The sequence below is a fragment of the Bombus terrestris genome, chromosome 1 (assembly GCF_910591885.1).
Source record: "Bombus terrestris chromosome 1, iyBomTerr1.2, whole genome shotgun sequence".
Lineage (NCBI taxonomy): Eukaryota > Metazoa > Arthropoda > Insecta > Hymenoptera > Apidae > Bombus > Bombus terrestris.
Genome location: NC_063269.1, coordinates 15,902,565 through 15,917,135, shown reverse-complemented (window position 1 = coordinate 15,917,135; position 14,571 = coordinate 15,902,565). Strand labels below are relative to the sequence as shown.

Sequence of the window (14,571 nt, the reverse complement as noted above, 5' to 3'; positions counted from 1 at the left end):
ACATGCACACATGAGAAAGTGTAGCGAAAAACAGGGGGAAAAATGGGGTATAAGAAACTGGCGGTTTTTGGCGCACGCTTGAAATTCGAAAAGAGGCATTGTTAATGGCAAGAAAAGAAAAATATGGTGGGTGTGAGTGTTTTGATTTTTTGAGAAACGGATGCTTACGACTCTCCGGCCTCGGCACGTTCCTCAGCACGTTCTAGATCGGCCTCAACCATGGCCAATTTACGGGCGACCTGTATAAACGACACATACACACGGTTTCTCTTTATGTTCCGTTTTTGTCTCTCTCCAGCAGTTCCTTAGCTCGCTCTTTTTCTCTTTCCGTTTCGCCGGTCCCTGTCTCGACCAGGCATCTGGGCCAAGATCGACGCTCTCGCGCCTCGATCTTGTCGCCATTATCGCCCCATCATCGAGATCACCGTGATTCTGACCGACTCGATGTCGCTCTACGAACTGAAAGAGCTCGCTCCTTTTGCGTCTGGTTGCTTCCATCCACTCCACTCAGTCTAGTCTCCCCTCCATTCGTTTTTGTAACTCTACCTTGAACGTGGCGAATTTCTAAAGTAAATGGCTCGTCGGAAACGTGGAATAGCGTTTGGTTGTAACGAGTTGGTGATTAGTGTTAACCGACTGCTTTCAGAGATTTATTGGAGTACGAAGATTTTGTTTGAAGTTGTTAGATGTGGAGAAGAAGTGATGGTAGCTTCTATTGCAATTACTATCCTTAAAGAATTAGTAATAGTGTGTTATAATACTTGAACAGCTCGGTAAATAATTATAGTGAAAATGGTGTAATAGAAATAAATTGTACATGTAACTATGTTCCTTTTCGAATAGAAAGCAATACTAATTTTTCCAAAAGCATTTTCTATGCGATATTGCGGAATCCTTGCAGAGAATTATTTATAAAAATGCCTATTTTATTCGTTCTATTGCAATTACTATCCTTGAAGAATTAGTAATAGCGTGTTATAATACTTGAATAGCTCGGTAAATAGTTATAGTGAAAATGGTGTAATAGAAATAAATTGTACGTATAACTATGCTCCTTTTCGAATAGAAAGCAATACTAATTTTTCCAAAAGCATTCTAATAGAATCTTATTTTCTTTCAAGGAGAACCGTGTCAACTAATTACAGTTTCTTAATCTAAAATCTGGTAATCACTAAATTGCTTGGTAACAGTATAATGATGTAAGAGATAAGACAAACAAGTAAAATAAAAATAAAAAAATATTAATACATGGACGTATTTATATCTTCTAAGCTACAAAATGCTATAAAATGAAATTTCCTTTACCTCCATTTAAAAAAGCTACCAAACTTCCAAATCTCTCCAACACCTCCACACCTTCACTTTCCATTCAATTGATAAAAAGTAATTCTAATCGAAAAATTTCCTTTGTCGTCTCATCACCACCAAGATGTCCTTTTTTTCAACATTTCCAACAAATTCAATACATTTGCCAGACGTTTCTTTGCAAAACAAGATGCAGATCGCGTATTCTTGACCAAGTGGAACGGGTCGGAAAGAGCCAGAAGACGGAACCACTTAATCATCTCATTATTCGTTCACAAATATTCGCTCACTTATTCGAGCTAACTCGTCGCGCTTGGTTAAGGGGTTAATAGTATTCCGCGTTCCTCCGCGCAAAATCCCACTCGTGATGGAATCGCAAATATTGAACCAGTGAAACACTAACCGTGAAACGTGCTTTTCTGTTCGAACTGTTTCGTTCGCTAGACGAGGAACGAATAATTTAAACGCGTTTAACTTGGCGACAACGAGCCACGGAGAGGTTGGAATTTTAAACAAAACTCCAGATATATCGTATTCGTGGCTCGGACCGACACGAGTCGAATAAGCGTACGCGTTCAAATAATCTTTAACGAACAGCTCTTTCAATTGTGTAGAACGCATCTCGTAAAGAGGAGATAAGAAACGAAGCAAGAGAAGACGTTTTCTCCACTTCGTTCCTAGAGATTGGCACGAATGGATAGAAATACTCGTATACTACGCAGCAACAACGAGATCGCCGTGGAAAACGAAAGAGAATTCACGCCGTCCCCCGGCATAAACCACGGAATAAAGCTGTTCACAGCGAGCTCTCTGGAATGTCCCTTTCGTTTGTCTACGTAGACCTTTCGTTCTATGCATGCAACCAACATCTTTTATGCGAACGTGACGCAACCCCTCGTGCAACTGCCTATCCACGTGACAATCATCGTGCGTGGATTTTCCATTTCCATCGATAATTCCCTACTCGATACAGAAATATAAAAATAAACAAAAATATATTATCGTCTGTAGATGTTTCATTTTGGCTAACAATTTTGTACTCGATATAAAATATAGAAATTTGGAAGAAAGCAAATATCGCAGCATATGAAAAACATAAGAAGCCGCATATTTTATAAAAGATTAATTTCAAAATTTGGTATATTGTTTATCAACACCGCGTCAAAATCTTCCATATGTTTTAATATTTAGTTTTGAGATTGAATATGTATTTTTTACCATTTTGAATATTTAGAAAATATAAATCAACAAATGCAAACTTTATACTTTTCCCACATTGTTTTTATGTATCAAACGATAATAAAAATTTTTTAAAAAACAAAGTTGATCAAGATGATACTTTCATGACACGAAATGATCATTAAGTGGAATTGGATTAGTTATCTAACAGCTAAATATTGGAGCAAGAATTACAATTCACAAAATTTCAGTATGTTTTTTTTTAGAATCAATGAAATCTACGTTATCTGGATGACGTAACTGACGAAAATTTGTCATTTGGCGGGAGGTTTATGTAACGTTCGCAAGTCCAAGATACAGAGGGTTCAATGATAAGCGATTATTGCATCGGGTTAAAACACAGAAAGAAATATCACACTCGGTTAGGGCTCGCTTCCGTTGATTTTCTGCAATAACTGTTATGCGGTTAGATCGTTAGACAGACAAGCAAATCGAGATTCTAATAGAACCTCGCAAATTTGATTCTGTATCACTGCAAACATTAAGAAACATTGTACAATTTGTCTAGTTTCGATGTTTGTTAATACAATGACACTCTAAAAAGATAAACGATGAGTTCGATTTTGTTATTGGGAGAGGATACAGACGCGTTGAAGTTACAACGATGCGTTTTAGGATTAAATAAATTTTTGTCAAACAGTAGAGGAGTCATCAATAATGTAGTTTTCTGTGAAACTTTTATCAATACTTGCGCAAGACACTCTGCATTTGAGCAATAACAAGCAATAAATCAAGATATTCGATGAATCTGACGATGTAATGGAACTTTCTTTTTTCGATCGTTTGCCGGGTGTGTTAATATACGTTCGATGCAGCGAAGATTCGTTTGTGCTCATCGAACAGCGTTTTCGTAATATTTCACGTTTTCTACCGTGCCAGCAAAGTTTCATGAATTAATTTTTCGTAATTTTCTTTTGCAACACAGTCGTTTGAATATATCGAGCCGCAATTTTATTCAAAGTTTAAAACACGGTTGAGTAATATGAAAATAATCGAATTTATAGAAGAAATTGCATATCAAATGCTATAGATGTGCAACAACCATGAAGGAATTAATTCTGATGCCCCGTTATTTTGAATTTCTAATTTCTGCATACGAATTACATCTGCTAGGAAAGAAGAATTGAATAAAATGAATTTTCTGTTTCTTGAACTGTGTAATATTACAATATTGAACTAAGTTTATTTTGTAATCTTTGTAACTTCGACGTCGTCATGTGACACAACCTACCATAACAGATGGATGTTTGCAATATTTCTGAGCTACGTTCCGAATTCCAGAAAAGCAAAAAGAGGAAGTCTTTGGACAAAAGCAGCACCATTTTAATCGCGCAGCTGACCGAAAGGCACATAGTCTCGCTTTTATCACAACACAGAACGCGTTAACCATATTTTAACGAAGCCAGTTCCCGATTAGACAAACCGAACACGCGAACTTACGATATTCACCGAATGTATATTGAAAAACGATTTTGCGCGATAATTTTTATATGCAAAGTAGATTTTTATTTTTCTTTCTTTTTTCTACGAAATTGGCACTTGAAACATTGTTTACTTGTTCTTCCCCCGCCCCCCTTTTGTTTGCTCCAACAAACACTTGGAAATCACAGATATACAGCGGTTTTTAACATTTAAGTCACGCTCAAAACACGTGACACTCATATTATTCATATACGTGTATCACTTATCCATCATTTTTTTTTTCTTTTCCTTTTTAATATTCCCAAAATAAGAATTATTTTATTGAAACACTGCACTTCTTACCAGTTGATCGATCAGTCGTTATCTCACTCGACGAAATCACAGACGATAAATACCTTTCGCTCCTTCCATTCTTTCTTTCTTTTTCCTTTTTTCATTTAATCACTGTTTCGTTAGAAATATTTTTGAATTTTTACCAGAAACGAGACATTACTCGAAATAACTTTCACGAACGATTCGGACGATCGGTCGAAGAAAAATCGAAATTCTTTGAATTATTCAATTGAAATATTCTCGAGTATAATATTAACGCGTTTACTTTCGATCGATCGAAATGTGAGTAGATTTTCGTTTCTTTTTTTCGTATTATACCGAGCCACGGTAATTTCGAGCACACAGAGAGAAAACAGAGAGTTATGGGGTTAGGCACTATTATCTCGACTATAAACTAGGAACCATCATCATCATCATCATCATCATCATCATCATCATCATCATTATTTTTATCATGATCATTGTCACTGCAGCCATCACGCTTGTCAGTCGTGGGCTCGCGAACCTCATCGTATTTCTTGTCAGCTTCTTCAGCGAGGAACCTGGCCTCCTTCAGCTGATTTTCGAGGGCGTCCATACGCTCTTCATCGGCCAAGCTGCGATTCTCGAGAATCTTGCGGGCTCTTTAATAATTATCACAAAGAACGGCGATTAACATACATTAAGAAAGAAAAGATCGCTGGAAGGAGAAGTTTTTAAATTATCGGTCGTTGCCTCGTTCGTTGTAACGAAGGTTCCACGATGATCAGGTACAGCACTGCTCTCCAACTATCTGCTAAAATTCTTGGAAAGATATACCTGCGGGAGCAAATTGGTACTTGATCTTGACAAACCTGAATCTTCTCGAGCTACATAATTCTACGCTGCTTTTTTCTTTTTAGGGGATGATATAATATTTCCATAATCTACTTAATTCATAATGTAAATAGGAAATGTTTGGACGTTTAAGGCTCGTTCAGAGTAGACAGATTACTTAAATTCCAATAAATTGAAATCAAGTGACTTGACTAATGTGAATAAGAGTAAAGATTTCAAAGGATATTTCAAGTCAACTAATTGTGACAGGTTCCCACTGATAAAATAGTATCAAGTTTTTTCAATTTACGAAATATAGTTAATATCAATAAGACTTTGTGACTTATAAATTATCAACATTATATTATTCAATTTTTAGGAATTAAATGATCAATGTTTTGAAATGTGTTATAATGTAACACAAAACTAAAGTGCAATTTAAAACATAAATTGAAAATATAATAGCGAAAACAATGATACTTTTTATCGAGTAAATTCCATTAATGTCTTTAAGTTTAACAAAAAATTCATCGATATAAAATATGTCGAAAAGAAATTTGTTTAGAAAGTGGTAAAGTGGATCGTAGTTCGTCAAGATGAATACAGATTGGCTTCCGTAAGATTGCCGCGAAAAGATTGCTTTTTCGTTCGCTGGTTCGTGACCCACCTCCTCGTATTTTTTATCCGCCTCCTCGGCGATCAGTTTAGCCTGTGCTAGCTGTTGCTCCAACAGGGATACTCGGTCATCTTCCATATTGGTACGGTTTTCGAGTGCCTTGCGTATCCTAGTGATCGATTATCATTCGATTTTTAGCACCGGTTTGATCGCCGTTGAAAGAAAGATCATCGACACACGAAAACAGGATTCTCGCGATTATGAATAAAATATTCTTCGATTTTTCATTAATTATAGCATATAGAATCGCGCATAAATTAACATTCGCTTTTTTTAAATTCTGGATAAAAATATTGATGTTTCGCTAGTGATTATTTTGTATGATCATATTATACGACATTATACAAATTAAAACGATAATTATGGGCGGTCTAACTCATTAAATATTCATCACGAATTTCATGTTTCGAGAAATTGAATTTATCAAAACGGTAAAATTTATAATAAAGAAGAATCTTTAATAACTTTCTTGAAGTTCTCTTTACAAGAGACTTTCTAATCTGCAACATTTTTTTAGATAATGTAGTAGCATAAAAAGCTTAATCGAATACATATGAAACAACGATAAAATATCGCGAATTATGTGTCAGCTATTTATCAATTTCTTTTTCCGCGATAACAAACCTCAAACATGTCATCCAGTATCGTCAATAGCGTTATAATCGCCAATGATATCGTTTATCCGCAAATTTCCTAGCCGTTTTTGAATCTAAATTAATCTATACAGAACAAAGGTAACTCGCTCTAGATCTTCAAAGTCACGGTTCTGATAAATTGATAATTCTTATCGACGCAAACAAGAATCGGTATTTCAATCGATCGAGAGCGGAAAATTCTGACAAAATAATTATCTAGAAGTTCTTTCAACGTCGAAAAGTTAGTCCTAGCGATAAACAATGCCGGGATATCGATCGAAATTCAAGAGGAAGGGCGAGTGATCGATTAGATTTAACCAATCGACTGGTTAGGTTCATTTGCCAGAAGAAGATTGTTTCCTTTTTTTCGTCATTAGCTGATCAAATGATGATGAAATTTAATGCTCGCGTAATAATTGCATCACTTTCTGGAATGGATCTATCGATAATTAAGCAGGCACTTTACGCATAATAAATGTATAATGAAAATGCACGCTCCATAAAATCACAGTAATTACTAGTTCACTAGCAGCCTTGAATTTGCTCTGTGTAACTGCGTCTGTGCTTGGGTTCGATTGTCATATAAATATAACTAGATCTATATTGGGTGCGGTATTAACCGCGAAACATCACAATGCAACATTGTGCGATTATTTATAAATGGGAAAATATGTAAGTTTGTTTGAGGATACTCGCTCTTTCCACTTGATTTCATTGAACGTACGGCGTTAGTTCCGATTCTTTTTGGAGCATCGAACGACCATCTTGTACTTTGGAAAAGTTAACCCTTTGACTGTTATGGGTTGCTATAAAAGCTGTTGCTATAAAAGACGATAATGATTCACCATGTGTTATTATTATTTCTTTTAATAAACTAAATATTTCAATTTTTTCTGTATTTGTATTAATATAAAATATCATTTGTATCTCGCTGTGCTTACGTTCCACCAATGGATGGCTCGCAATCAAAGGGTTAATATCGATTTTTGAAGTTATTGTAAAGGCGAAAGATCTGCTAAAAATACATTAGCATTCGTCTGTTTAATTGTTTTCTTGTGATTTGATATATTGAATGAAAAGAATTTTGAAATTGTATTATACTCTGATAAAAGTTCATTTATCACAGATATAATCTCCTAATTATTATGAGCAACATACAAGTACTATTTTATCGATTTTTATTATTTCAAAGAATTTATAATTAAAACATCCACGTAATTCAATAATTTCTACTATAGTAAGTAGAATTAATTTTCTTTACAATATCCTCGCCTTGTCTTCAGTAAGAGCTTAAGTTACTTCAAATCTGTAACTTAATCTCCTATCATCCCATAGGGCAGACAACAAGCCTATCAGAATTATCATCTTTAATAACTCAACACCTCAAAATCATACGATTTCTCTTTTTAATATATATACAATTTCTAATAATAAAAAACTACGATCTCTGACGACTTTATTAACATGAACCTCGTGAGCAGGCGAAGAAAGTGTATGAATCGAACTTTCATTGAATCGATCAATCAAACGGGAAGGGGTTTGTTATCTACCCATTGAGTAAAACATGAATGCCACTATACTGAACGGCTCCATTATAAATATCTGTTCGTCGACGGATATTTATAAGATTTACGTGGTCGTCCGGTGCTCGGTTCATTACAGAAAAACATGAAGATAAAAATGTGCAGTTCCTTTACCGTTCGCTCTCATCCGCAGCTTGCGACGCCTCTGCCAATTTAGCAGTGGCCGTTGCGAGGCGTTCCTCCGATCTCTCGAGGTCCTCCTCCAACAATTGGATACGACGATTCAGAGCGGCTACTTCGGATTCAGCCTGTAATACAAAAGAAAATATTAAGTACGGTAAGTTAAAATTTAAGTTACGACTTAAGTACTTTAAGTAATTTTAGATTACGTATTAAGTTGTAGTATGTAAGTATTATTAACGTAACCGTAAAAATGTAAATTGTAGTAAATACCAGAAGCTATAAGACAAGCGGTAATAGACCTATTATTATTACTATATTTTTAGATCGAAGATTACTATATTTAAAATATACATATATATTACTATATATACATAGATAAATGGAGTCTTTAAATAGTAATTTTACTAATGTATTATATATTTAGTATTGTATTGATTTCGCTGTTTTTGTCAAGAAACAGACTTAGTTTCGTGATAAATGACGTTCTTATTTTCTGCGTAATCTATTTAGCTCTCTCCTGACCTATTTATTGACCCATCTTTTTATATTTGTCTCTATCGATTCATATCCACGCTACTTCGTTCATTTCAAGCAATTGTGATATTTAATGTTTTTTAAATTATATATTTTTGGTTGTCTTGTTCTACTGCATCTATTGCAGTGATAAAGGATACTCGCGGTTCTGATTAGCCTTAAGTTTTAAGCGACATATTGGCAATGTAAAAACGGACAATTTGCAGTAATAAATATAAATCTCTGCAACACGAGGTCCTGACTTAATGAATGACCACAAGAATTTTGCAACGCCATAACAACGATAGTTATCGTCCGACAATTTTTCAGCCAACAAGTTACAAGGTTGCAATAAATTCATTACCACATGAACGAAGTAAGTTAAGACCAAACACCAGATAAGCTATCGTCGTTCGACAAACGACGATTGCACCGTTTATTTTTAACTTGATACAGATGTCCTTGACTTCCTTATCCTTATAAGAATTTCAAAAAAAAGATGAAAAAAAGAAAATAAAAAAATATAAAAAGGAAAACAAGATTAAAGAGCTATTGTCCAGAATCGTACAACACGTGATTAGAATTCGCAAGAATATTTATCGCGGGATCGCCAAGGTCTTCGCTCTGTTCGCATATCAATGACCCTAACTTCCTTCGGTGCTCGTGCTCGTCGTAACAACCGATTTAATTGAATGGGTCAACCATTTTCACAGCATCCACTTACGTTTTCATGCGAATAGCTTCAAATTCCTTGCAAATGGAATATATACTTGTCTCGCAAAAAGGAAACTAATCTTAAGATAAGAAAAGAAATACTTATCACATCCTATTAAAAGCGCGAGACTTAAAACGCTTCGTGGATTAAATAGCTGCAATAATATGAAACTCGATTCCAAATAATATCGGTTAATTAAATTCATAAAAGTTTCTATTCGATTCTATGACGTGATCCAATAGAAAATCCGCATTTTATAATTACTTTCCGTAAAGATGTTAGGCTCAGGCGCTTTGTTACGGTTTCTACGTAATTAACGTTCTCACTCGATGTATCTTGCCGTGTTATTTAACTTGAAACTTTCATTCAATCGCTAAAGAACTTTGTATTCTTTCATACGATTGTATTAAATGCAAGTTATTGTTTGCCCATGTTATTTAACTTAAAACTTTCATTCAATTTGGAGAACTTTGTACTTGTTCACAAGATAGTACTAAATAGAGCTTACAGATAGTCTGTTTACAACGTGTTGATTTATTGCAAAAATTGTTCAACGCGTTCCTTATCAATCCTTATTTCTCATATCTATTTCTTATCGAATAAACGGCATTTTTAGATTATTCCACACACTTTCCCAATAAATAAATAGTTCAATATAAAATTGCGCTTCCAGTTAGCGTTAGGAAGGTGAATTAATGTTGTTTCGTCTCAAGGTGGAAATAAAATGAGTGAAACGAGGTCACGAAGACCCTATCACAATACGATACTAATTAAAGCGTTCTTTAATTAAGACATGGAGTTGTAACGTATTCAAAAGTTGGCTTCATCGATGTGTTACGTCAAATGAAACGAACCGATCGCGCCCTTACAAATGTAAATTGCTTAACGCTCGATTACACGCGTATTCGTCCACGGTCTACGCAATTCGAGGCCCTTGTCCCCGTTTGTGGCTGCACCTGTGACGATTGTGCGCCAAGCGGATAAATCCCAGTTTATCGTGCGTGAACCGGGCATTACGCGCGCTTTCATGCAAGTACTGTTCTTCGATCATCCAACATTTTGTATCCGGACCGATTCAACAAACCTGCAATTTCCCTTGACCGATGACGCGTCCCGATCGGCCAAAGATATCGATATCGATGAATGTGCAATTCTACTAATTTTGGTTATCTTATCTTACAAAATAGATTAATATCTATACTCTGATTTGTGTAATGTACTTTCTTGATTAATGTTTGTAGAAAATTTCGAGACATTTCTTTGTGTCCAATCGTTATAAATATTATAAATTTATATTGCGCGTTTGTTTGTTTTAGTATGATTTAGGATGCTGTTGTTTTAATATGCATACATTTGTAATGAATTTGTTTCGTTTCTGCTGATAATTCAATTTATTGGTTCATACAACATAGAATTCATGTAATGTGAGAAACGATGATAACGATTCAAATGATAACGATGCAGGTACTCAAATAAAAGAAATTCACATTTGATTAAACGAATGGAATTAGCACGACTTTAGTTAAAGTTTCGTTTGAATTAAAATCTAATTTCCTTTTTTTTTTCAATAAATAAGATTCTATTCTACTTCCTGTTTATTCCAACTTGTTACATTATTCAATCAAATCGTATTTAATATGTTTTGCAACACATTGAATTTTCAGAACGTCCCAATAACAGTTCGAGAATTATCAAACTCTATTACCAAGAATTTCATTGACCGTTCTTTCTACTTAAAATGATTCACACAAAGAAACCGGAGGCTACGCCTATGCGTGCTCATAACGCGTACAATGTCATAATTCGTATCCAGACGATGTAGCGGGTTAAATTGTCGACCAGATAATTCGTCACAGTGTATAATATTTAAAGTAACGCGAGTGCCACTTCCGGCCACATGTATTCTCAGCATCGATCATCGATCACGTCTATTAGGTCGTGTACGGACGATCTGTGTCGAAGGAAACCGACACGCCCACGCACACTGGCGCAACCGAACAGGTCTTGCCGATCATATCCGCGGTAATGACGGTAAGTGTGCCAAACTTCCGGCAACGATCACCCTCCGTTGCCTCCACTACGTTCTGTTAATTCGACGCGATTGTACTACTGTGTTTATATGTTGCACGCATCAGTCCTGTAGTTTAATTGTATCAACAATGTATTACAGAAAATTTCAGGAAAATTAAAAAAACTTATTTTGTTGCTTATAAAAGGGACTAGAAAAATGATATAGCAATGATATGGTACAATAAATAATTTTAATAAGAAATATTTGTTTATATCATAGAATATGCATTATAGCGTATGTGTAAAATTACTTAATCCTATAATATTTTGATATTTTTTTATTAAATTATTAAGAAGTGCTTCTGAAATAAAAACATAGTTTTCATTATGTATAATATTTAATTTATGTATTTAAATAGACATATTAGGTACGTGATGAGAATCCTGGTATTAAATACATACACTTTTCTAGTTTAAAAACCTGATTTGAAGTGTAGAATCATACCAGCTCTATGATATACCAACACTACGACATACCAGCCTATATACGATAGGAACGCTACAAGAGAATTTCAGCCAAAGCCAACGGTATCCGATTACTCCACAAAGTCCTCTTTTCTCTCGAAAAGCTTTCAGCGTTTCCTAATGCTTCGAATTATTTCAGAAACGTAGAACGACTACTATCCATCCTGAAAACGATCTTCCGTGAAGCAAGTCAAAATGTATCGGTCGATCAATTACCAATATGCTAAACCAATAAAAACAGAACGTAACACGAACGAAGCACTATGACGATGTTTATTTGTTTATTAATAAGTCTGCCCCCAGGATGAGGACAATCGAGGCATGATTATATAAACTCAATAAAAGAGACGCCACGTGCTGGCGTACGGCTCGTACGTAATATCACTTTCACGGTACGAGCTAAATCCGTTGCTGCCCGGTAAATCAATGAACCGAACTTACGAGTATATACTTTGGATAAATGTCCGTAACATGTGGGACACACGTTGTTAGTTATTTAGTTCTATTAGACGAGAAAAAGAAGAAGAAAAAAGAAGTGCATACACGGCAGTGCACTTCATTGCTCAATGACAAAAGCTTGTTAGTGAAGCTTCACCGAGCTCCTATTCGTTGGCCTTTTAGGACGGCGATACGTCAGCGGCAGAAAGCGAGCAACGTCACCGGAGGTACATTGACATTTTTCGGAGACTATACAAGGTTAATCTCTAATCGACAAAAGAATCGCCCTAATTAACCTTTACATGAATCCTTATAACTGGATTATGGATATTTGTAAATTTATGACAAATTTAAAGATGCCAAAATATATACGTACATACACAATATACAAAAATATCGGAAATATTCCAAGTTCACAAAAATATGGATTTGTATAAATATCTGTAGGTTGATTATAAACGTTCCTCCTTTACCAAAATAGATGTTAGGAATTGTTTAATAGGATGGATTAAAAGATGCAGAGGTTCTACCAACAGGTACTGAATGGTGCTAGAAATAATTAATATGATATGTATAATGAACGTAAATATACAAAAGATAATTTATTAGTAATTGAACAGCTTTTCGAAAAGACATGTTATGTACATATTATACATATATGTAGATATCAAGTATATTTTCTACTCAAATAGTTGAATTATTAATAAGTATTTGATTTATTCCAAGTCTCTCATTTTTCTATGAAGAATTTTTCAGGAATTAAGTTACATATTTTTCAAGACATTCTCCATACTCTAGGATGACAGATAGTTTTACTAAATCATATATAATACTATGACTTGATTACTTCATTCATAATCGATAAGTTTGCAGAGGTTAGTCATGGTGGAACTATATACAGGATATTAGTCTGTGACAGGCTTCCTCAACAGAGGGTCGAAAGGTCTCCGCAGGAAAATAAAATCATCGACCCCCAACGCTGATGATTTTAAATATCGCTACTGTAAATAACACCGACCAGGTAGATATGGTCAGTAATGTTCTCTTGGTAAAAAAAAAACAATGTTTTTCTCTCACCGGTGCTCAACTTTGGAACTTCAACGAGTTACACATTCAATATATCGTATTCTTGTGTTGGAATCTGTTGGACCATTGAACTGTCTATTAAAAGTGTCATGGTAATCGAATACATGGAAAACAAGCAGATTTATAATTTTACATTTAAAATAAAAATGTGTATTTAACATTTCGAATGTTCGAATTACTTGTAATCCCTTTTTGAAATGTACTGGAACATCTTCAGGCCTATTCACCTTTGCGTTCAGCTATGTATTTTATCAGACCGTCAGCGAAAGAAAAGGGTAAAAACAATGAGACTGTGGTAGAAATCGAAGCTGATGAACTAGCTTACACCTAGAATATTCATTCGTTCTTAATCTGCTTACAGTTACAGACACTGCACATATTTACCTGAATATTTTTGACCAATTCTGTTTAACCAATCAGATATAAATTCCTACCTAATATTTTAAATTCTTAATTTATAAATAGATGATCAAAAATTATAATCTTCAAAATAATCTACTTCATGTTCATTTTGTCCATAAATGACGCAGAATAATGAAAAAACGTAATTATCCTCGAAAAAATATATCAGATCGTATCATACCGATAATACTACGAAAATCTTCGCATGCGAGAATTACTGTACGATCGTACACAGAAGTCGACTGGGTATTCCCCTTGATTCCATTCCGTGAATACGAGGGACACATTGGTTTAGCGCAATGCGCACGGTTAATTAGTTCTGGGCGTTATCGTAACGACATTTCCGAATGTACGAAGGATTGTTTGATTAAGGCTCAAGAGTAGCGACAGAGGTAAGTTTTCAAGCCGGTCCTCGTTGTATCAAGAATGTCTCGAGTGCGAGTCGAGTCGGTGTCCCTTCTATATCTCCCTGGCTGCCCTCTCCAGAGGCACAACCCAGCCTGACGACGACGTGCCTGGCTGCCAGACACTCACGATCGATCCTATAGCCGTGTGGACGCCGGCTCCAGCGTTTCGTGTACAAAGGTGAAAATGATTTCCATCGAAAGTCCATCGACTTCGAACATGATTACTATTCAATCTTTTAGGTTAAATATTCGAAACGTGATGTCATTCGATAGAATGTATCCATTTTTCTTCAATATAACAAGTTTCTCTCACGCAAACCGATCGATACTTTTCCAGGCGAATACCGAGTGAAGTTGAGCACCA

The 14,571-nt window shown here is 35.2% G+C and overlaps 1 protein-coding gene and 1 long non-coding RNA gene across 28 annotated transcripts in view; one reads left to right on the top strand and one right to left on the bottom strand.

Moving 5' to 3' along the window:
- The window catches only part of LOC100650354 (tropomyosin Per a 7.0102), a 40,813-nt gene that overhangs the window by 16,973 nt on the left and 9,269 nt on the right, over nucleotides 1–14,571 (bottom strand). For 14 of the 25 annotated variants that reach the window (XR_007224116.1, XM_048405966.1, XM_012313802.3 and 11 more), the window contains 3 exons: nucleotides 8,103–8,236; nucleotides 4,805–4,922; nucleotides 169–239 (listed from right to left, as the gene is read on the bottom strand). Coding sequence is in view for 24 of the 25 variants with exons in the window: in XM_048405966.1 (XP_048261923.1) it covers nucleotides 169–239; nucleotides 4,805–4,922; nucleotides 8,103–8,236 (323 nt within the window). In the remaining variant the exon portion in view is untranslated. Of the gene's footprint in view, nucleotides 1–168; nucleotides 240–4,804; nucleotides 4,923–5,761; nucleotides 5,880–8,102; nucleotides 8,237–14,571 lie in introns of all 25 variants that reach the window. The other 11 variants (XM_012313810.3, XM_048405964.1, XM_012313819.3 and 8 more) reach the window with 2 other exon arrangements.
- LOC105666246 lies at nucleotides 8,236–13,558 on the top strand. Of its 3 annotated transcripts, none has more exons than XR_007224144.1 (3): nucleotides 8,236–10,803; nucleotides 11,004–11,937; nucleotides 12,014–13,558. It is a non-coding gene; the product is annotated as an uncharacterized LOC105666246 (long non-coding RNA). The 3 variants fall into 3 exon arrangements; XR_001099138.3 differs by having other exon boundaries at nucleotides 8,236–11,370; nucleotides 11,822–11,937; XR_007224142.1 differs by having other exon boundaries at nucleotides 8,236–11,937.